The sequence below is a fragment of the Perissodus microlepis genome, chromosome 13, assembly GCF_051167445.1.
Source record: "Perissodus microlepis isolate ML-2025 ecotype Zambia chromosome 13, ASM5116744v1, whole genome shotgun sequence".
NCBI classification, from domain to species: Eukaryota; Metazoa; Chordata; class Actinopteri; order Cichliformes; family Cichlidae; genus Perissodus; species Perissodus microlepis.
The window spans coordinates 22545715-22564082 of record NC_140473.1 but is presented as its reverse complement, the minus strand read 5'-3'; the positions used below and the strand labels follow the sequence as shown (position 1 = coordinate 22564082).

Genomic DNA, 18368 nt, shown 5'->3' with positions numbered 1-18368 from the left:
GCGGTTTTGCATTCTGTCAAATGCTTAATCTAATTTTCTGTTTACTGATTCATGGTATGGAAGAGAATCACAATCGTTTTTTTCTTCTCCACATCATCTTTTCCTGAGATTCCCAATTATTACCTCATTGTCTTAAAATTGCGCAAATGGGTATGCTTTCATGTGTGCAAGGAAAATTCAAATAAAACTAGTAAAGGAAGCAGCATTTAAACCTAATTCAGAGTTAATAGTGATGTCTTTTAGAGAATACATGTTTACAATTAGGTTATTTTAAGCCATATTAAGTTTTTCAAAGTAGATTTGTCAGACTGCAGATCTATCTGTATGGGGCAAAAGTGTAACAGCAATTTTGCTGTTATGGCCAGGATATGCCCTCATACCTGGGGCTTCTAACAATGATTATATCTGTGTGGTTGAATTGGACCTTCGTTTTAAGCTGAATTTTGCAGTGCTGGTTTGTGAGGTGGGGGGCCTAAGAGTCAATGGCAGAGTGCCGGGCTGCGGCCTCATTGACCTTCAAAGCAGAGACGAGGGCCCTCTCCATCCCGCCAGCACCACTTGTGGCAGGAAGAGAGGCTCGTTGACTGGCCCCTAATGGCCCCATGGCCCACGGGAACATGGGTCGGCAGGTTAGAACCGTTTCCCTGGCGACCACAGGCACATAGGCCAAAGAGGATAGGTGGGTGGGCAAGAGAGAGGGGGAGAAAAAAATGATGGATAGATAGAAACAACAAGGTGAAGAGGCTGACTGTCAGATGACTATGCTGGATGATTTAAAGACAGTATGACAGGTGGATAGCTTAGTGACATTCATATTAAAACTGGGGGTAAAAGTCACTGAAATTAAACTTAATCACTTAAAAATTCCACAACTTATTTGTTTTTTGATAACCACGGCCAGGTGAGGAAAGAAAATGCACAATGCAATCCTAAACACAATGACTCAGTTTTGCTATTACTCCCTAGAAGGTAAAGCTATATAAAAGATGGACATAGAATAGCAACACCAACCAACTTGGTTTGGCAAGTCAAGTTTTGAAATGTTGATTTTAGCATTTTGGCCACTGCAATCCTACTTTCTGGAGCTGAGAGAGGCCATATTAATTCTGCAATGGTGCAGTGGCTACACGTAGTTCTCTCTGGGTACTCCAGCTTCCTGGCTGGGGAAGAAAAAGTGTTGAGAGCACACCACAGTATGCATGTATTGCATGTATGGTTATTTGTGGTTGCTAGTCTATAGCGCTTTAAGTGGTCAGTAACATAAGAAAAGCCAGTTCATTAGGTTAAATAAAAGCGCAACTTATAGTTGTCATCAAGGAGAAACACTGGAAGCATTTTCTTTAAACCAGGCTGTAAACATGTTTATGCTGGGCATTTTACTAAAGGTGTTTAGTCAAGGAGCATTTAAATAAACTACACTTTTTTGCTCTTTAAAATACAATATATGCATTTACGGCTAAAATACAATCTAGCAGTGACCCACCTTCTCTGGAAGTCAGTTGTGGTCCAGTGTTCAACACAGGAAATTGGCCTTTTGTTTTGTTTTTACAATAGTAATTAAGTGTAAATTATACTATTTTTGATCAAATATACAAAACTATATTGTTGTGTAAGAGTAAAACACTTTTTTTCATATAACTCTTACTTCTCGAATAATACAGCTGGATTCCTCACTGAATAGCCATTAAATGCTAAGATTTACATGCTAACTGACAAAGCTGTTTTTCCACAGACATACTGTGGCCTCGCTGATTAAATGAGTGATGAAGTCACAGACAGACAATAGCTCAGAAAGAAGCTGCCTTTATGCAAAGAGGCAGGTGTTAATTCAGCATGGCTCCTACGGTGGCTAATGTCGGCCCTCTCCCATTAAAAGTAGGGTAAACACTGCCACAAGAAACTGTCAACATTTATAGGAAGGACTCTCAATCAACACAAACCACTCGTGCCGTCTTATACGTTCTGCAGCCTGTTTTCTGCTTTCCGTCTAAGTGTATCCCACTTCCGCCCAGCCTGACCTAATCAGCGATAAGTCGAGTGCTTTCGTCAACAGTGCAGCCCACTCAATTAGCAGTCCATTGCTATAAGCTCATGTGTAAGCATCACTGTACTGTGTGAAATTGAATGTGTGTGTATGCATCGCCAGTCTCTGGACTGACCTCAGCTCCCTCAAGTCAGTCAGATAATAAGTCAGTCAGTGAACTTAGCCTCCTGCATGTCCAGATGGAGAGGTTTAATGGGTATTAAAGATGGAAAGCCTGAACAGGTAACTGAGGATAACAACAAGCCGCCTACCGAGCCAGGCAAACCTTCTAAAGAACAAATGGGAATTGCACTTACACTTAATGTTGCGTGTACACTTGAGTTAAACGCATCATGAAGCAGCAAAACTTGTTTTGTTTTTTGTTTAAATGATGCACAAAGTACACAAAACCACACATGCACATCCTATTCCACTCTGCTCCAGGTGACTACATTAATACCACAGAATTCCACCTCCACATGCTTCTCAGTTCCTTCTCCTGTAATGAAAAACATTATTGTTGTCAAGGCCAGCATCAGGTGTGTGTACAGGGCTGTAAAAGTGTGTTTCTGTGCACTTGTGAGAGGTGGGGAAGCTCCCACTCAGCCACGTCAACTCATACTCGATGGCTTTCTAAATTAAAAAAAAAAAAATGCTCTCAGGGACTTTGCTGCATTCCACTTCATGAGCACAAACAAACGGACCAAAAAGCCATTCTGGAGGGAGGAGTGGGAGGCTGTGAGGGTGGGTAGGGGCGCAAGCAGAAAAAGACCCTTAAAAAACAGTGAGAGGCAAAGAGGAGAGAGTGAGGATAGGAAGCAGGAAGGCAAGCAGACAAAGCTGAAAAACCAAAGTGACTCCACTACCAATAATGAGTGGATCATTTAAAAAGCCCTCCTTAAATTGCCTTGAGGAGGAGGAGAGAGGGAAAAGGCTTGAAAGGTTTTGAGAGATTTTGGCCGATGGACAGAGTGGTGAGGTGGGGGTGGTTGGTGTGTGTGTGTGTGTGTGTGTGTGTGTGTGTGTGTGTGTGTGTGTGTGTGTGTGTGTGTGGTGGTGGTGGTGGGGGTGGGGGGGTACAAAAGTGAGCAGTGGTCTTGTAAACATCTTGGGTTGTGAAACTCACACACTGTACACTCTCTCATACAGGAGTGTAAGAGACTACCCCAACGGCAGCATCTGTATTTAAATACTTGAGCCAAATATCCTACGAGTGTTGCTTTCCAGCCTAAAATAAAGTCTAGCCAATTATGACCTTTAAAATTTCAGGCAACTACAAACACTTCACGTCAGCCTATTTTAAATCAGTGATGAATTCAAGTTTATCCAGCGTGAAATTTTCAGTTCATTACTGGTCCACATGATGTCGAAATGGTAGATAGCTGTCAAGGTCAAAATTGTGTTAATTTTGAAAAAGTAAAAGTTTAGCTGACATCCTACATCACATATGTTCTTTGTTCCCTTATTACAACATTTGGTTGGCTTATGACCAAACAGCCATAGAGTATCTACTGCAGGTGGATGGACTGGTATTATTTGACATTTCTAAATATATTAACCACAAACACATATTTATTCTATTTATACACATTTACATCTGTATACATTCTTTTATAGTATCTAAGTATCTATAGTAATTATTTTTAATCACATAATATAACAAATACATTTTTGTAAAGAGTGGTTTTAGTGTATAAGACAAAACATGTAAATGTATTCTAGTGCATGTTCTGCAGGTCATGAATAAGAGGTTCCTTTAAATTGTTTTGTGCACTACTAATCCCCCCATAAACACAAAACAATGGAATGGAAATTGGGAGTGTTGTAAAATGAAGGTAAATTGAATAAAACACAAAGGCTGAACAAAACAGTCAATCCATTTATCCCAGATTAAATACATATTTTTGACCTTGTACTTAAAAAACAAAAATTAGTATGTCTTAAGAAATTTTGGGGAACTGTTCAGTAATTGGGGCACAGAAAACATCTTAGTGAAAATGGAAAAGTGGAAAAAATTGTGGAAAATTAGTTGTAATGATACAGGACTGCAGCATGTGTGGCATTCTGCAATGGCAACCAACCGAGGGCCCTAAAGATGCTAGCTAGTTTGAACAAAGCACATGAGACAAAAACACTGCACACACACGAACATATATATATATATATATATATATATATATATATATATATATATATATATATATATATATATACACATACATACATACACACACACACACACAGTGTGTTGAAGGCGGCTTAACGTACTTCATATAAAGTAGCCATTTCTAGTTTCGCCATTTTACTAAGAGTGGATTAAAAAACTGTTAATGAGTGATGTGAATTATTACCCATCTCTGCTGGGTAAAGCTTCACTGAGCTTCTAAGCATTTTTCGGCTCATTGTTTGGGTTAAATACCCTTCCAACTGCTTTAGTTTACTGAGGGTACAACCAAACTAATACAAGTGTGAAATTGTGCTTAAAAATGAGAGGGCGGGCTGCTTGCAAAAAAATAAATACAAAAAAATAAAAATAACTAAAAATAAAATGCATACTATGGATGAAAGACCGCGATCGGTTAAGATTAAGACCTGCATTATTACCCACAATTATGTGAAGCATAACACAGATTGCAGGTGGTGGAATCACACACACACATACATGTATATATATATATGTAGCACGGGGTTTATCATTGTTTAGTGTAAGCTATAGCACTGGGAAAGGAGTACTCACAAGTAGGACGAAACAAAATTTAAATTATAAAATTTGTAATACCATCTTTAGCTACCATATTAAAACACAATCCCATAGTTTTTAAAGTAAAATTGGCTCAGAAGTCTCAATTTTAGGGCTCCAAGAGCAGTGGAGTAGAGGTGTAAATGTAGCACATAAAAATATTAGTGTGAAAGTACCTGAGGGCAGCTAAAACCCTTTGTATACTTCCTGGCCAGTACCAAACAAAAAAAATATTAGTGAGTGAAAACATGGGAAGCATAAGAGAGAGTTGCTAGAAACCAAAACAGAGGGAACAAGAGTGAATATTAGCCATCCACTGGTCACAAGATCAGAAACACAGCTTCAAATGAATGCTTTCATTGCTCTTTGTTATTTAATGTCTAGGGAACAATATCTTCAAGCATATGCATTTTTAAAAGGATTATTTTAATGATATCATTGATTCTAGGGAAAATAACAAGCATCAAAAACCCAAGAAAAAAACATCTCAGTGCTTTTGAGATAAAACATATGCAACGTATATACTAAGGAGCATGGGCTGCTTTAAGTCTCTTGAAGACGTTTGACCTCTCATCCGAGAAGCTTCTTCAGTTCTTCAATTCAGAGCCTTATCAGATGAGAGGTGAAATGTCTTCAACAAACTTAAAGTCACAGTCCAGTCACTTTTCTTTCCAAGCTCCTCAGATTACTATGACGCAGATGACTGAGAACCTACACAGACATAAAACATAAAGAACCATGCAAACAGAAAAAACACAGAAAGCTATAAACCAAAGTGGTTAAGATTTTCTGGAGACAATGTGTGCTGAACTCTTGATGGCTACAAGACTCCTTTGCATGAAGGGTGCTCAATAAAATGTTCGAATGCATTCATTGTTAATGACAATTTTGTTTCCTGTCATCATTCACCCTTTAAGTCCTTGCTCTCTTTCCTTTGCTCTTTCTGTCCCCTCCTTCCTCCTCCCTGTGCTCGCATTTCTCCCCTCTCTTCTTTTCCTTCCCTCTCCATCTTGACACAGTGCACTGAGCCTAATCGTGGATAATTGGGTGGGAGGGGCAGTGGGCTGGCCCTGCCTTTGTGTGCAAAGGGCAAGTGGTCAAGTTAATGGGGCCCTTGTGTCGAGCTGGGAGCACTCTGTCGCGCTCTTTTTCTCTGTTCGATCACTCACTTGGCCGGTCAATCTCAGTCTCTCAGTCAACTTCCCTTTTCTTTCAAGGCCGGAGCTTTTCCCTGCTGTTTCGATCTAGTTTCACCTCATTTCCAGCTGTTTCACTCTGCCTTTGCTCCCTGCCATTCAGCGTATCTTGTCCCATTTCTCGTTTTCCTCCTCCTCCTCTGCCTTTTTGTCTTTTTCCAGCCTTTGCCTTTCCCTCTCTGCTGCTGTCTGTAGTGTCTTTCTATCTCTCCTCTCCGCCTCTCCAGCAGAATGTTGGGGAGGAGAGAACAGACCTCTTTAAAATATCAAAAGACAGATCAGGAGGCCTCGCTGGTTGCCCCCCTTTCTACAAACTCTCCCCCCCTTCTTCTGACAGATAAACAGAAGAGTGAGCCTGCAGGATTAGCTGCTGTGTACTCCCTTCCCTCCCTCCTTTATCCCTCTCTCTTTTCTTCCTGTGGAGGGGAAGACTGTTGACTGGGCTTGATATGTGTGCATGTGTGTGAGCGCATATGTGTGTGTTACCTTGTCTGCAGCCAGCTTAGCCTGCAGGAGGCCATTGTGTTTCAAACACAGTCCACAGATGATCTGGGCCTGGAGAAAACTAAGTACATTTGTGAACATTTAAGTCTAAATTTCAATAGTGAGACACAAATTTTCTATAGTGACCATTTATTCAGGAAAAATAACAAATATATCCCATCTAATAAAATCTATCTAAGAAGAATAAACTGTGTTTTTGTAATTGTTTTCTTGGTTTTTGTTGCATTGACATTTCAAAAGTAAGTTTGTTTTGTATATGGATAAAGCAGCACTGGAAGCATTTAATACATGATATACTGGTACAGCATATTTTTTAAATTGACAAATTAAAGAGAAAGTCAGCATTTTTGAAGCAAATGTGTTTATCTTTATTTGTCCACAAAAAAAGAAAAGAAAAAAAAACACCCACTCATAAAATTACACTGAAGCAGAAGGAAAATACTGAATGGAGAAACTCACTACATTAGGCCATGTCCACATACATAAAAGTCATTCGATTTTTATTGATATATCTGACATTTTATCTGAATATTATGCAATCAAAAAAATCAATTATAAAAACTCTTACAGCTATTCTTCCACACCATTAACATGAGGCTCTGTACAGCAAACCACATCTCAATTTTATTCAAACTGTGTTTTTTATTGTATTTCTATTTCTGGTGGCTGAAAAAAGACATGTAGAAAAAGATCAGTGGAAAAAACAAAAACCAACCTTACGCTCTCACAAAGTACTGTGGACATGGCCTGCAAATTAACATTTTTTAAGGATTTCCCCATATTTCTGATATTAGGCAGCAAAATCAGAATAATGCCACCTGTCAGCAGTTTCTTGAATGTCTGTTGTCACAGTGAGAAGTGGTAAGTCTAAGCATTAGTATCATAAATACAGAACTGACGGTGTGTTCATGTTTGAAGGCGTCACAGGAGAAGATTTTGCCAGTAACACAGGCAATAATTTGGAAAGAAGCAGCACAGTAGCACAGAGGCCACAGTAAACAGTGATGCCTAATACCGAACTGGTAGCACTGGTGATGTCACACTAGACAGTGATGAAAACACTATATTCAGTATCAGCTGTGAGGACATTTATGTTATCCTACATATATCTGACATACACAGTAAACTGCATTACAGAAAAAAGATAACATTACTAAATAACCTTTCAAATCTTCGCACTGGAAACAGTTTTGAATAATTGAAACCCCCCAAAACCACTAATAAACTGGCATTCTCTACCAGCAAATTCTTTTTTAATATGAACAATGTAAACACTGGCGACCAGGAGATTCTGCATAGCTTCTTGGCTGCTGTATAAGGTAATGAATCACAGTGAATTATGGAAACCCCCCCCCCCCCCCGCAGTGTTAGGTACAGCTTTAGATTTGAGTGACCCACTGGCACTTGCTGTTTTTTTGTAACGATAGCAGAAACAGGAAAGAGGTGAATGCATGAGAAAAGACCTGAGTAGAGCAGCTGGGAAAAAATGCAGTAAGCAGCAGAAGTAAAAGCAATTATCGTATTATTATCGTATTGATTTTGAGGGATGATTCCACAAAATTTTTTTTAATTTAAAATCCTCATCATCATCATTAAAATCACTGAGCTGTGTGTTTCTGTTCTCGTATTCTAGTCACATGAATACTAAAAAAGATATTTTTAGGTATTCTGTATTTGTGGCACAGGGAAGGAAAGAAAAGAAACAAACCCTTTTCTGATTCATGAAATGGTAAAATATTTTTGTTGCACACAAGAAAATCTTAATTAACAAATAGGCCTGCTGTTTAATAAAAGCAATGCGCTCAATAAATCATAGGCGTTTACATACAGCCATGTCACACTGAGAGATCTAAGCTGCTCCTGGCTGGCAGGACTTTAGATCAAGGTGCTGCAGTCACAGAGCATGGTGAACATGCCAGTTAGTAATAGCAGCAGATTGTCTTTACTTAGTGGAAATTGAGGGATAATTAATAAATCTACTTCACAAAAAATACTAATATAATTTATTGATTCCACAGTTTCAGGGTCACTTGTCAATAAATGCAAATGGTGATGTCATTATTTGTGTATGTATTTCTTCTCTCTTTAGATACACACACATGTCCTGAAGGTTCAAACCAGTAGCTGTTATGTTTCATATCTTTGCACTGTCAGTAACTGTTTTGAGTGCAGCCAGCTGAAAATATGCAGCTGAGGATGACAAGTAAGTCTGATTAATAATTTCATCAACAGCATTTTGATTTTTTTTTTTAAAACAAAATACCAGTCAAGCAGAAGGTTCAGGTACTCAGAACAAATGTCTGTTGTACAGTTAAAACACAGATTATATCATCAACAGAGCTTTGAAAATGCAATTTTGTTGTATCAAATCCAATCTGTAGCTCGTTAGTCTGAATGTGCATAATATGCAAATGCAATGTAGAAAATAAATTCTTAATATTGACCTCTGACTGGGATGAATGAGTTGCATTTAAAGACATTAAAACAGGAAAGAGAGGAAGCTGTGAGCAGCCTGTAACAGTTAATGAAGTAGAGCAGGCCTCCATGCTGAGGCCAGAAACACAGTGGCATGGATTAATGCTGACTAAGTTTAATCGGGGCAACTGACTGAACAACTGCCACCTGTATCAGGAACGATGGAGAAAATGTCAGTGCAACTGACTGATTGAATAGCTGGTTAACTGACTAAGCAACTAACTGGCTCAACAGCTATGATGATGACAGGTTAATAGCAGTGAAGGTCACTAAAGGTCTGACACAGTACTCAAAGGTTACCTGGTTGGCCAGATGACAGTTTGGCAATGTGATCCACTTTCTTGGATGAAAGATTAAGAAAAGGGATGAGCAACAGGCTGACTAGAGCTTAGATGTTTGGTCAATTACAAGAATGGCAGGCCACCTGGTTAAAGGGATGGCTGGTGAGAGACTATTTTTAGATGGACAGTAGCTTTTTGATGCTAAATTAAAATATCTAGCAAGTAATACAAAGGAACTGTATACTGTTAAAGGCTCACTTGTTCTGTATTACTGAGTGGGGCTGACAGGTTGAGGTCCTTTGGTCAATGTGATTAGGTGAGGATAGTGGATATTCTCATCGTATACTTCTTTTCCCTCCCTCAGCATCTGAAAAACACAAAACATAGAAAACAATAAATAAACAGGCCAAAAACCTTACAGAAATTCTTATTAGATATTCATTCAGGATTCTGTTTCATTTCTGACACCAATGTGTTAAAGAAAAGAAAAGAAAAGACTGACTATATTAATTAAATGTATATATAAATTCAAATACTGAACATTTTATATGAGACACATACACGGAAAGTTAACAGGAAATAAAAACACCTTAAAAACACCTATATGCATTACATTCGGCAGTTTATTAGATATAATTTGCTACAAATAATAATAACAATAATAATAATAACAACATCACAAAGGCGCTGTACTAGATTGAGATCAGATGAACTCATTGACATATTGAAAAAACAGTTTGAATTGATATGATCTTTGTGATGTGCAAGCAGCCATCAGAAGATGTGCACACTGCGGTCATAAAAAGACACATGGTCTGTGGCATTTAAATGATGCTCAGTTGGGGTCCAAGGTGTCTCAAGAAAATTACAAAATCACCAGCCTGAACTGTTTCTACAAACCATTCATTCACTCATCATTATTTAGGCCAAATTGTCCTACCGTCCGAACCAGGCAATGTTTTTCCAAACTTCTAATCTTTAATTTTGCTGTATTCGTAAATGTTAGCCTTGGTTTCCTGTTCTTAGCTGACAGGAGGGACACCTGGTATGGTCTTCTGCTGCTGTAGCCCATCTGCCTCAAGCTGTGTGTTCAGAGATGCTCTTCTGCATACCTTGGTTGTAAAAAGTGGTTATTTGAGTTGCTGTTATTTTTCTATAAGCTTGAAGCAGACTGCCCTTTCTCCTTTGACACCTCACATCAAGAAGACATTTTCGCTCAGAGAAAAGCCCACAGGATATTTTTTTCTTTTGTGGGTGATTCTCTGTAAACCCTACAGACTGTTGTGTGGGAAATCCCCACACTCAGACCAGCCCATGTGGTAAAAACAACCATGTCACATTCAAAGTAATTGAAATAACACGTTTTCTTCAATCTGATGCTAATATTCAGGAGTTGGTCATTTGTGCATAAAGGATAATCTATCTATTAACTGACAAACTGTTCCTACTCTAATATGAATACCCCCTACACATACATACACTGTCTCACACACACAGCCTTGTGGGGTTCCCCCCTGGTACCCACTCAGTGCCCTTTTAAGCAGACTTGGCAGTTTGTGCATGCACCAGCTAATCAGCTCACTTAGTGTCTGGCCAAATGATCAGAGGCTTATGAAAGTGAGTTTAGTGGGTCTGCTCATGTGAGAGTGTTTGACTGTCTATGTGTGTGCCTGTCTGTGTGTACAGGGTGAGAACAGGATAGTCGAGAACTGTGTGAAAAGGACTCTTCATAACAAGCAAAAACTGAGACTGACCTCAGATTCGTTCCCGTCAGTTGCAAGCAAGTGCGCTGAAAGTAACCCAAGCCTACTTACATCGCAAACTCAAATACTGATTATGTGCTGTTCTTACAACAAATTAAGCTATTTTGCAGCACTCGTGAAAATCATGATCCTGTGGTGGGGGGGGGGGGGGGGTTAATCCAATTTTTCCAACATTGAAAAATCACATTTGAAACCTAAAAAAATATAATTAATTTGACCCAATGTCATAAAGCCATGAGGTTGTTTTATTCATGACATTTTGCCTTATTATGTGATAGTGATAGAAAGAGTCAGGAGGAAGGACGGACGATATATAGCAATATAGCAAGGACGCAATATAGCAAGGACGATATTCAACCAACATTGCAGTGGTTTTCTCCATATCACAATTGTAAATCCATATTTAAAAAAAAAACAATGTCTAAAAGAGATTTTTTGGACTTCTGCTCTGAAGAAGTGCGCCATCTGATTTAGTCATCTGATTTTAGACTGACACAATAACCTACCAGCTTTCAGCTGCTATATGCTGCAACCTCACCAACAATGCAGTATGTTTAAGGTTAAAATATGTGCAACCACACATTCCTTGTACCCTTTTGACTTAGTGTTTTTTAAACTGTTTTTTTCCTCTTATATCTCATCACAGAAAAAGTGTTTAGTGCTGATTCATTGGTCTTTGTTAGACGTCCATGTCAGCTGTACAGAGGAATATAATTTGACAAAGAGGTGCTCTTGTATATATCCTGCAGGAGACGTTGGTGTCACTTTAATGGCTTCTTTGGCACACCTCTCTCATCACACGTCATTCCCGCACCTTGACTTATAAAATATGCAATGCTAACTCGACATCATCTCTTCTCATGCTTCTTTTTCCTTTTTGTTGAAGATGAACAATCAGCTCCAGCCTGCCCCCCACTCTCTCCTTTGGTCCCTCCCTTCTCTCCCTCCCCTTATATGTGTTATCTTCCTGTAGCCATCCCTCCAGGCACCGGCCCGTAGTTCAACCTGTGACCCTTGAAGAGAGAGAGTCAGTGAGAAAGAGGGTGGCAGAGAGACCGAAAGCAGACGACCCAGGGGGTGGTTGGGCGTGGATGGGCAGCTGCCTGCCCCCTCTACTAAGCCTGCTATGGGGACTACAACCAGCATTCACATTCAAATTCTACCAGGCAGAAGGAAAAGGGAAGCGATAGATTGCGGGATGGAGGGATAGAGAGGGAAGGATGGAGGGATCGAAAAGAAGGAGGGGGGGGGCTTAACACGGTGAGGGCTGAGAGCTCGCAGAGGTGAAAAGTTTAACAAGCAAAGCTGTTCCTCCTGATCGCAGGCCGCCTAATCAGCTTCATGGGTGGCTGGCTAAATCGGCTCTCAACTCGACCCCCCACCCCACCTTCCCTGAAATCTTTTTTTCTTTATTATTTTCTTTCCAAGGTGCAAGTCATTTATTTTATTGCCACTTTCGGCCCAGCTTCTGCCTCCCCCTCTTCTTTTTCCCCCCTTTATTCTTGCCCTGCTTGTGCAGACCAAAAAACAGTGAACAAGGTGGAACAAGAGGAAGGAGGGGGCTCTCAGACAAGGGAGGTTGGGATGAACCGGATGTCTGGGGTCTCTCTCAGCAGGATTAGGAAACAGAGAATGAGGGATTGGGTGGATGGAGAGATGAGTTGAAGAAGGGATAGAAGGACAGGCTTGAATAAATAGAGAAGTGGGTCGTGATGTAGGAAATGGGAAGATAGAGGGGAACAGAGGGAGGGAGACCGGAGAAGGGTGAAGGAAGATATGTCGGAGATGGGGGTGGGGGGTGGGGGTTAAGTCAGGCAGCTGAGGGGGGAGAGAGGAGGAAGAGAAAAACAGAGGCCCCGAAAAAGGAGGCAGGGAAGAGAGTGCAAGTCCACGGACACAGTGGGGATACTATTTATGCATGTGAGGGAGACGGGGGATGTACACATATGCACACACCCTCTCTCTTTCTGTGTGTGTATGTGTGTGTGTGTGTACGAGAGAAATTAAAATTCATGACTCTCTCTTCACAACCATTTGAGTAACAAGATTAAGATGGCGGGTTAGAAAATAGTGCTGGCATTATCAGTCTGCTTGCAGTCCCTCCAGCTGCTTGCCTCTCTATTCCACAACAGTGGGGATAAGAGGATAACGCAGCTAGCCCTGTCTGCCTGTCCTAGCACACGCCTTACACTTTAACACATACACACGCACACAAACACACACAGATCTTAAGAAACACTACCAATGCACAACGGGCCTGCCTGCCTGCTTGCCTGCCTGCTGTCAGCAGTCCCTTGAGTGTGTTTGTGTCAGAGGGTGAAAGTGTGTGCATGTTTGGAAAACTGCAGAGTAGCGAGCTGGGGGTCTGGAGAAGGTTTGTAAAGAATTGCTAAAAAACCCTCCCTGCTCTTTCTCTTCACACAAACACATGCAAAGCAAACATTACAACTGGCAGTATATTCCAAACAAAATCTGACAAGTGCCGAACCTGGCACAGAGAGGAAGGACAGAATATTCATAGCTACTGGGAGTACACGCTTAACAGCATCTGTGCCAGATGGAGAAGCTTATGACTCAACTCAAAGCACCAAAATGATAGAAATATAATTAGGAATTATACTTACATTATGTTACTGTCTTAAAACTGTTTGGTTTCAGTAAGTTTGGACTTTGACTTTAGTGTGCTGCCAACTTGTCATTTACTTAAATCTCTGTCCAAATTTCGACTAATACCTAATATTAATACACATTTTTTCCCATCAGATTTATAAAGCCAATGAAGCAAGAAAGAACAAAATGGAATGATATGCAAGAAATGGTCAAGTGCGTCAGTGAGGTGGGCTATAGCAGTGCAGTGAAGAGCATACTCTATTGGGTTGATATACTTTCGAATTCACCCTGCTACTTCTATCAACAGTCACATCATCCCTAAAAACTGCTAATCTGATTCCATTGCCATCCATACATGCCCATGCCATTACATTGCCTCCAGCATGGTTGAGAGATCATGTTTGTATGGTTTCAATAATGAATTGTTTCTTTCTCCATACTTTGCTCTCTTTAAAGGTTCTGGTACAATTTAATCTTGGTTTCATCTGTTTAAGGACTCTTTTCAGAAAGGAAGGATGTTAAATGTATTCTAAACCTTCTTGTTCTTGAGTGTAACCAGCAGTTTGCACTTTGCTGTAAACTCCAAGTAAAGGCGTTGCGAAGGCATCTCTTAAATGCAGACCCTGATAAATATATTCCTAAGTCCTCAAGACTGTTATTATCTTGGTTAGATGTTTTGAAGTTGTTTTTATAAACCAAGCAAATAATTCTTTCTTCATGAATGTTTATTCATTTATTTATTTATTTATTTTGAGCTTAATGATGCGCTCTCCCACTTGCACTGTCATCTCTTCAGTCTCATATTTAAAATATAGTGGAAAGTTATTTTAAAAATGTCAATGCTTTCAATCAATATGCTTACTTAGATATTATGTCTGCTTCATGTGAATAGGCCTCACCTGGCCATACAACTGTCTGTCAGTCAATTGCCCAATTACTTTTGAGACTCTAGTAAAAATGCTAGTAAAGCCTGTGAAACTAAAGCTGAAAGTTTTTGGGGGTTTTTTTGTAAAAGCTGTGGTGGCACACTGAAGCAAAAAAGTGTGTCCTTGTCCAACAAATGACCTAACTGCACCAGCTTGTGTGTTGGAAATGGCGAGGTGAAAATTGCATTCATTTTGTACTTCAAAATGAACAAAATAAGTAAGTGAAGGTTTTGTTTTTCTTTTTTTATTATAGTTCCATTTTTATTCTTTTCAATATTATAATCATATTACATTTTTCTGCAAAACAGTTAAATAGAGCTGCAAATTACTTGGTGGGGGAGACCCTGGTATTGTAGCACCAGGCTTTTATCGCTAACTGATAAAAATGTGACAATGTCTCTTGGCCAAAAAATAAATATAAGGAGTAATGCTACAAATTACTTTCTACAGGAAGTAAATAAGTAATGTAATGCATTACTTTTGTAAAAGGTTATATGTAATATGTTACTTTCATGAAGCAGACTTCAGCACCAACTGTGTATAGCCACATGCTTATTCTGGACAAAAAAAAAAGATTTACAATACACTATGCAGTGAAAGAGTGTCCTTTAACGTCCCTCTGGTGGATATGTCTTTGAAAGAAACTGAAAGAAAATCTATACTGTGTGGTTCACTGTTAGCTGTGATATGCATTTAGCATTTTTCTTCTCTTCTAAACCAATCACTGAAAACAAATATAGCAGGAGTAATCTGTAGTGCAAATGAGTAGCAGCTGTTCATTCGTGTGTGTGTGTGTGTGTGTGTGTGTGTGTGTGTGTGTGTGTGTGTGTGTGTGTGTGTGTGTAGAGGTAGTTTGTGTTTCGCAGTGATATCACCATCATCTTGTGGAGCGTGTGTTTGTGTGTAATGTCTAGCCAATGTGCTGTCTGAGTGATGTCTGGTCTGTGTGGGATAGTGATATAGCTTGTTTCTTAGTGTGTGTGTGTGTGTGTGTGTGTGTGTGTGTGTGTGTGTGTGTGTGTGTGTGTGTGTGTGTGTGTGTGTGTGTGTCTAGAATGGTCAGTCAATCCACACATGGGTTGTTCTGAGTGTTCATCAGAAGATAAGCAGGGGAGACTTAATCACCTTCAGATGTGAGGGGGGCACTTCAAGTTGCCCTGATATCCAAACACAGCACCTGACCCTGCTGTGTTTGTGTGCGTGTGTGACAGTGTACTAATGTATGCATATCACGTAGCAATAAGTGTGTATTTCAAGAGTGACCTGAATGTTCAGACAGTCCTCTTGGATTCCAAAGAAAAGAGGAAAAAGCACATTTAAAAATGTTACTATTAACAGTGTGCACACACACTGGTGTCTCAGAGACATACAAGAGCGAAAACAGGATGTCAACCACCTTGTGACTAGAAGGGGGGAAAAGGTGGTTGCGTTTTCTTATTTGCTGTCGGACACAATTGCAAGTAGTTGCTGCGATCAGCTGGTGGCACAGAGGGTCAATGTGTGCAGAGGTTGCCTGAATGGAGGCAACATGTCTTCAAATAACTGCGGCCCGACTCAGACTGACTGCAATCGCTCACAGACAGATTGGTTAATGTTTGCAAATAATTGCGGTCTACTTTATAAATGCACACAGATTGTCAACACACCTTGTAATCAATCTGAGTTAGTCTGCACCGATTACAAATTTTCTGCAAGATCTCTCTGAAAGAGAGGACTCGACTCAGCTGGTTATATTTCTATATTAAAGTAGGGTTGCTGAGCACCTACATCATTGTGCAGTTAAATCACCTTTAATAAGCAACTAAATTACTATTTGTAGAGGCAGTTTCAAATCTATGAGAAGTGGAACAAGTCAAAAATGCAGCGAGCCATTTAAAATAGTGAACTGAATACCTGGCTAGTAGAGCCACGTGAAAACACAACAACTATATAAATGGCTCATGAGTGCTCCCCCATATTTGCAGTTTTTAAGCAATTTATTACAGTTAATCACCATATTATCACAAACTGATGGCATGTAATTACCAACTCGAGTCCATTCGATTGCAAACTAATTGCCTTCATGATGCATTAAAGTTTGATTGAAATTATTTTGGTCGCCAACCACTGTTTTCACTTTGCAATTTTCTTGACCAGTTGAGGTTTTATACAGTAAAAAGGAATTTTATCTCTTTAAATTCTGCATTCGGTGTAACACCCACTGAAATCCCACCAAAGCTATTCATTTCTTCCTATATATCCCTTTTAATCCATCCCTCTCTCCCTGCTTGTTTCTTTCCCACTCGTCACTTTTTTTACTATAAGTTTGGTAATTTTTTTTATAGCTTTAGCTATTCCCACTCCACCTGAGAGTAGAACCACCAGAACTATACAAAATCATATTATACATTAATATCTATAAAAAAAACATGCTTGCTAGTTCTAATTAGTTGTGTACAGTTTCAAGTTTTAAAGGCCACCAGCCGGTAACAGACACCAAAATTTTAATTGGCTGGAGTGATGTGATCAAAGGTACAGTGGTGAACTTTTCTTTCTCAGATGTGGATTGTGACATTATGCCATGTAATTGTAAAATGTTGAGTCAGTCCCTTCTCTAAATGAGTGCTTATCCTAAATGCGGTTTAAAAGGCTCCAGAGTCACTTAGACATCAAAATTAAAGTTAGTCAAGGACCAACAGCAAAGATCGAGACAGAGAAAAGGAGTGAAATATTCCTTGCTGAGGTTCAGGCCACTTTAACAGGCACTTTAATGGCCAGTCTGTCCAATTCTCCCACCAGCGTAGGTGAATGTGTGCGCACCAATTTAGCCCACTCCTCGCTGTCCTGTTCTTCTGTAGCTGTGTGTGTAATGGAGTTAACAGCTGGACACCACTTCTTTTAACACAGCCTACTCATGTGCTTTCTGTCGGCCCTTTTCTCTTTTTCACTCTCCTTTTCTCTCCTTCCCTTTCTCATTGTCACTGTGCCAAGTTAAAGCAGCTTGTTTTTGCTCTGGTGTGTCTCTAAACATCAAACAACAGGCTAATCTGCTGGTCTTTATTAAAGCTGAGAGCACATTACACAACCCGGATTGGTGCTGCTTTCTTTTTCGACAAGCAAAAGATTCTGCACAATTTTGAGAGAGAAATGAAACAGTTTAACTCCGTTTTCTTTCAAGTTCATTTCAGTTCAATGAATTAACCAAATATATTTTTGCTCAGAATGAGAACTGCAGATTTTCTTTAGAGAACTTCACAGATGTAATGATGATAGTAAGGCAAAGTCTTAAAAAACTGAAACAACACTTTTATTTTCTTCTTGAATCAAACATAGTGTAGTCAAGTGTCTACACAGAGAACATTTCAGTGCATCAGCTCACCTGTTTCTCAACCAGATATGCTTTCATTTTAATCAATTGAGTTGTCGCAAATACATAATATCAACTTTCAATGCAAGCTATAACTACATAAAATCTATACTTTTATGCAATTCTGTACCTGTTAGGCTGCACATAACAAATAGACAGCCTTCAGGTCTGAAATGCTAAGGCAATGTAAAACCCTTGTTCCATCTAATGACCACTAATGATCAGTGATCAGGTATGAATTTCTGAGAAAATGACCCTACTTCTAGCCTAACTTATTAGATCTGTGCACATTTAGTTTTTTGGTCTCAATCACCACTTTCAAGTCTTGATCATCATGCTCATTTTGTAAAGTATGGTTTCATTAATAGCTCGGTCACCGCAGAGTAGAAAAAAAAGGACGGTAACCTCATTGTGACTAGGAAAAATCAGTGGTTCCTGGTAGAGCTGGGCCATATCATACCGTTCACGGTAATACCGGTATAATGTTGGGCAACGATAAGAAAA

At 39.6% G+C, this 18368-nt stretch overlaps 1 protein-coding gene across 1 annotated transcript in view; it reads right to left on the bottom strand.

Moving 5' to 3' along the window:
• Positions 1-6792: 6792 nt before the first annotated feature.
• The window catches only part of camkmt (calmodulin-lysine N-methyltransferase), a 108552-nt gene continuing 96976 nt past the window's right edge, over positions 6793-18368 (bottom strand). Inside the window, exon 12 of the mRNA XM_084947625.1 lies at positions 6793-9586. Within this exon, the coding sequence (XP_084803751.1) occupies positions 9488-9586 (99 nt within the window). The 3' untranslated portion in view covers positions 6793-9487. The remainder of the gene's footprint in view (positions 9587-18368) is intronic.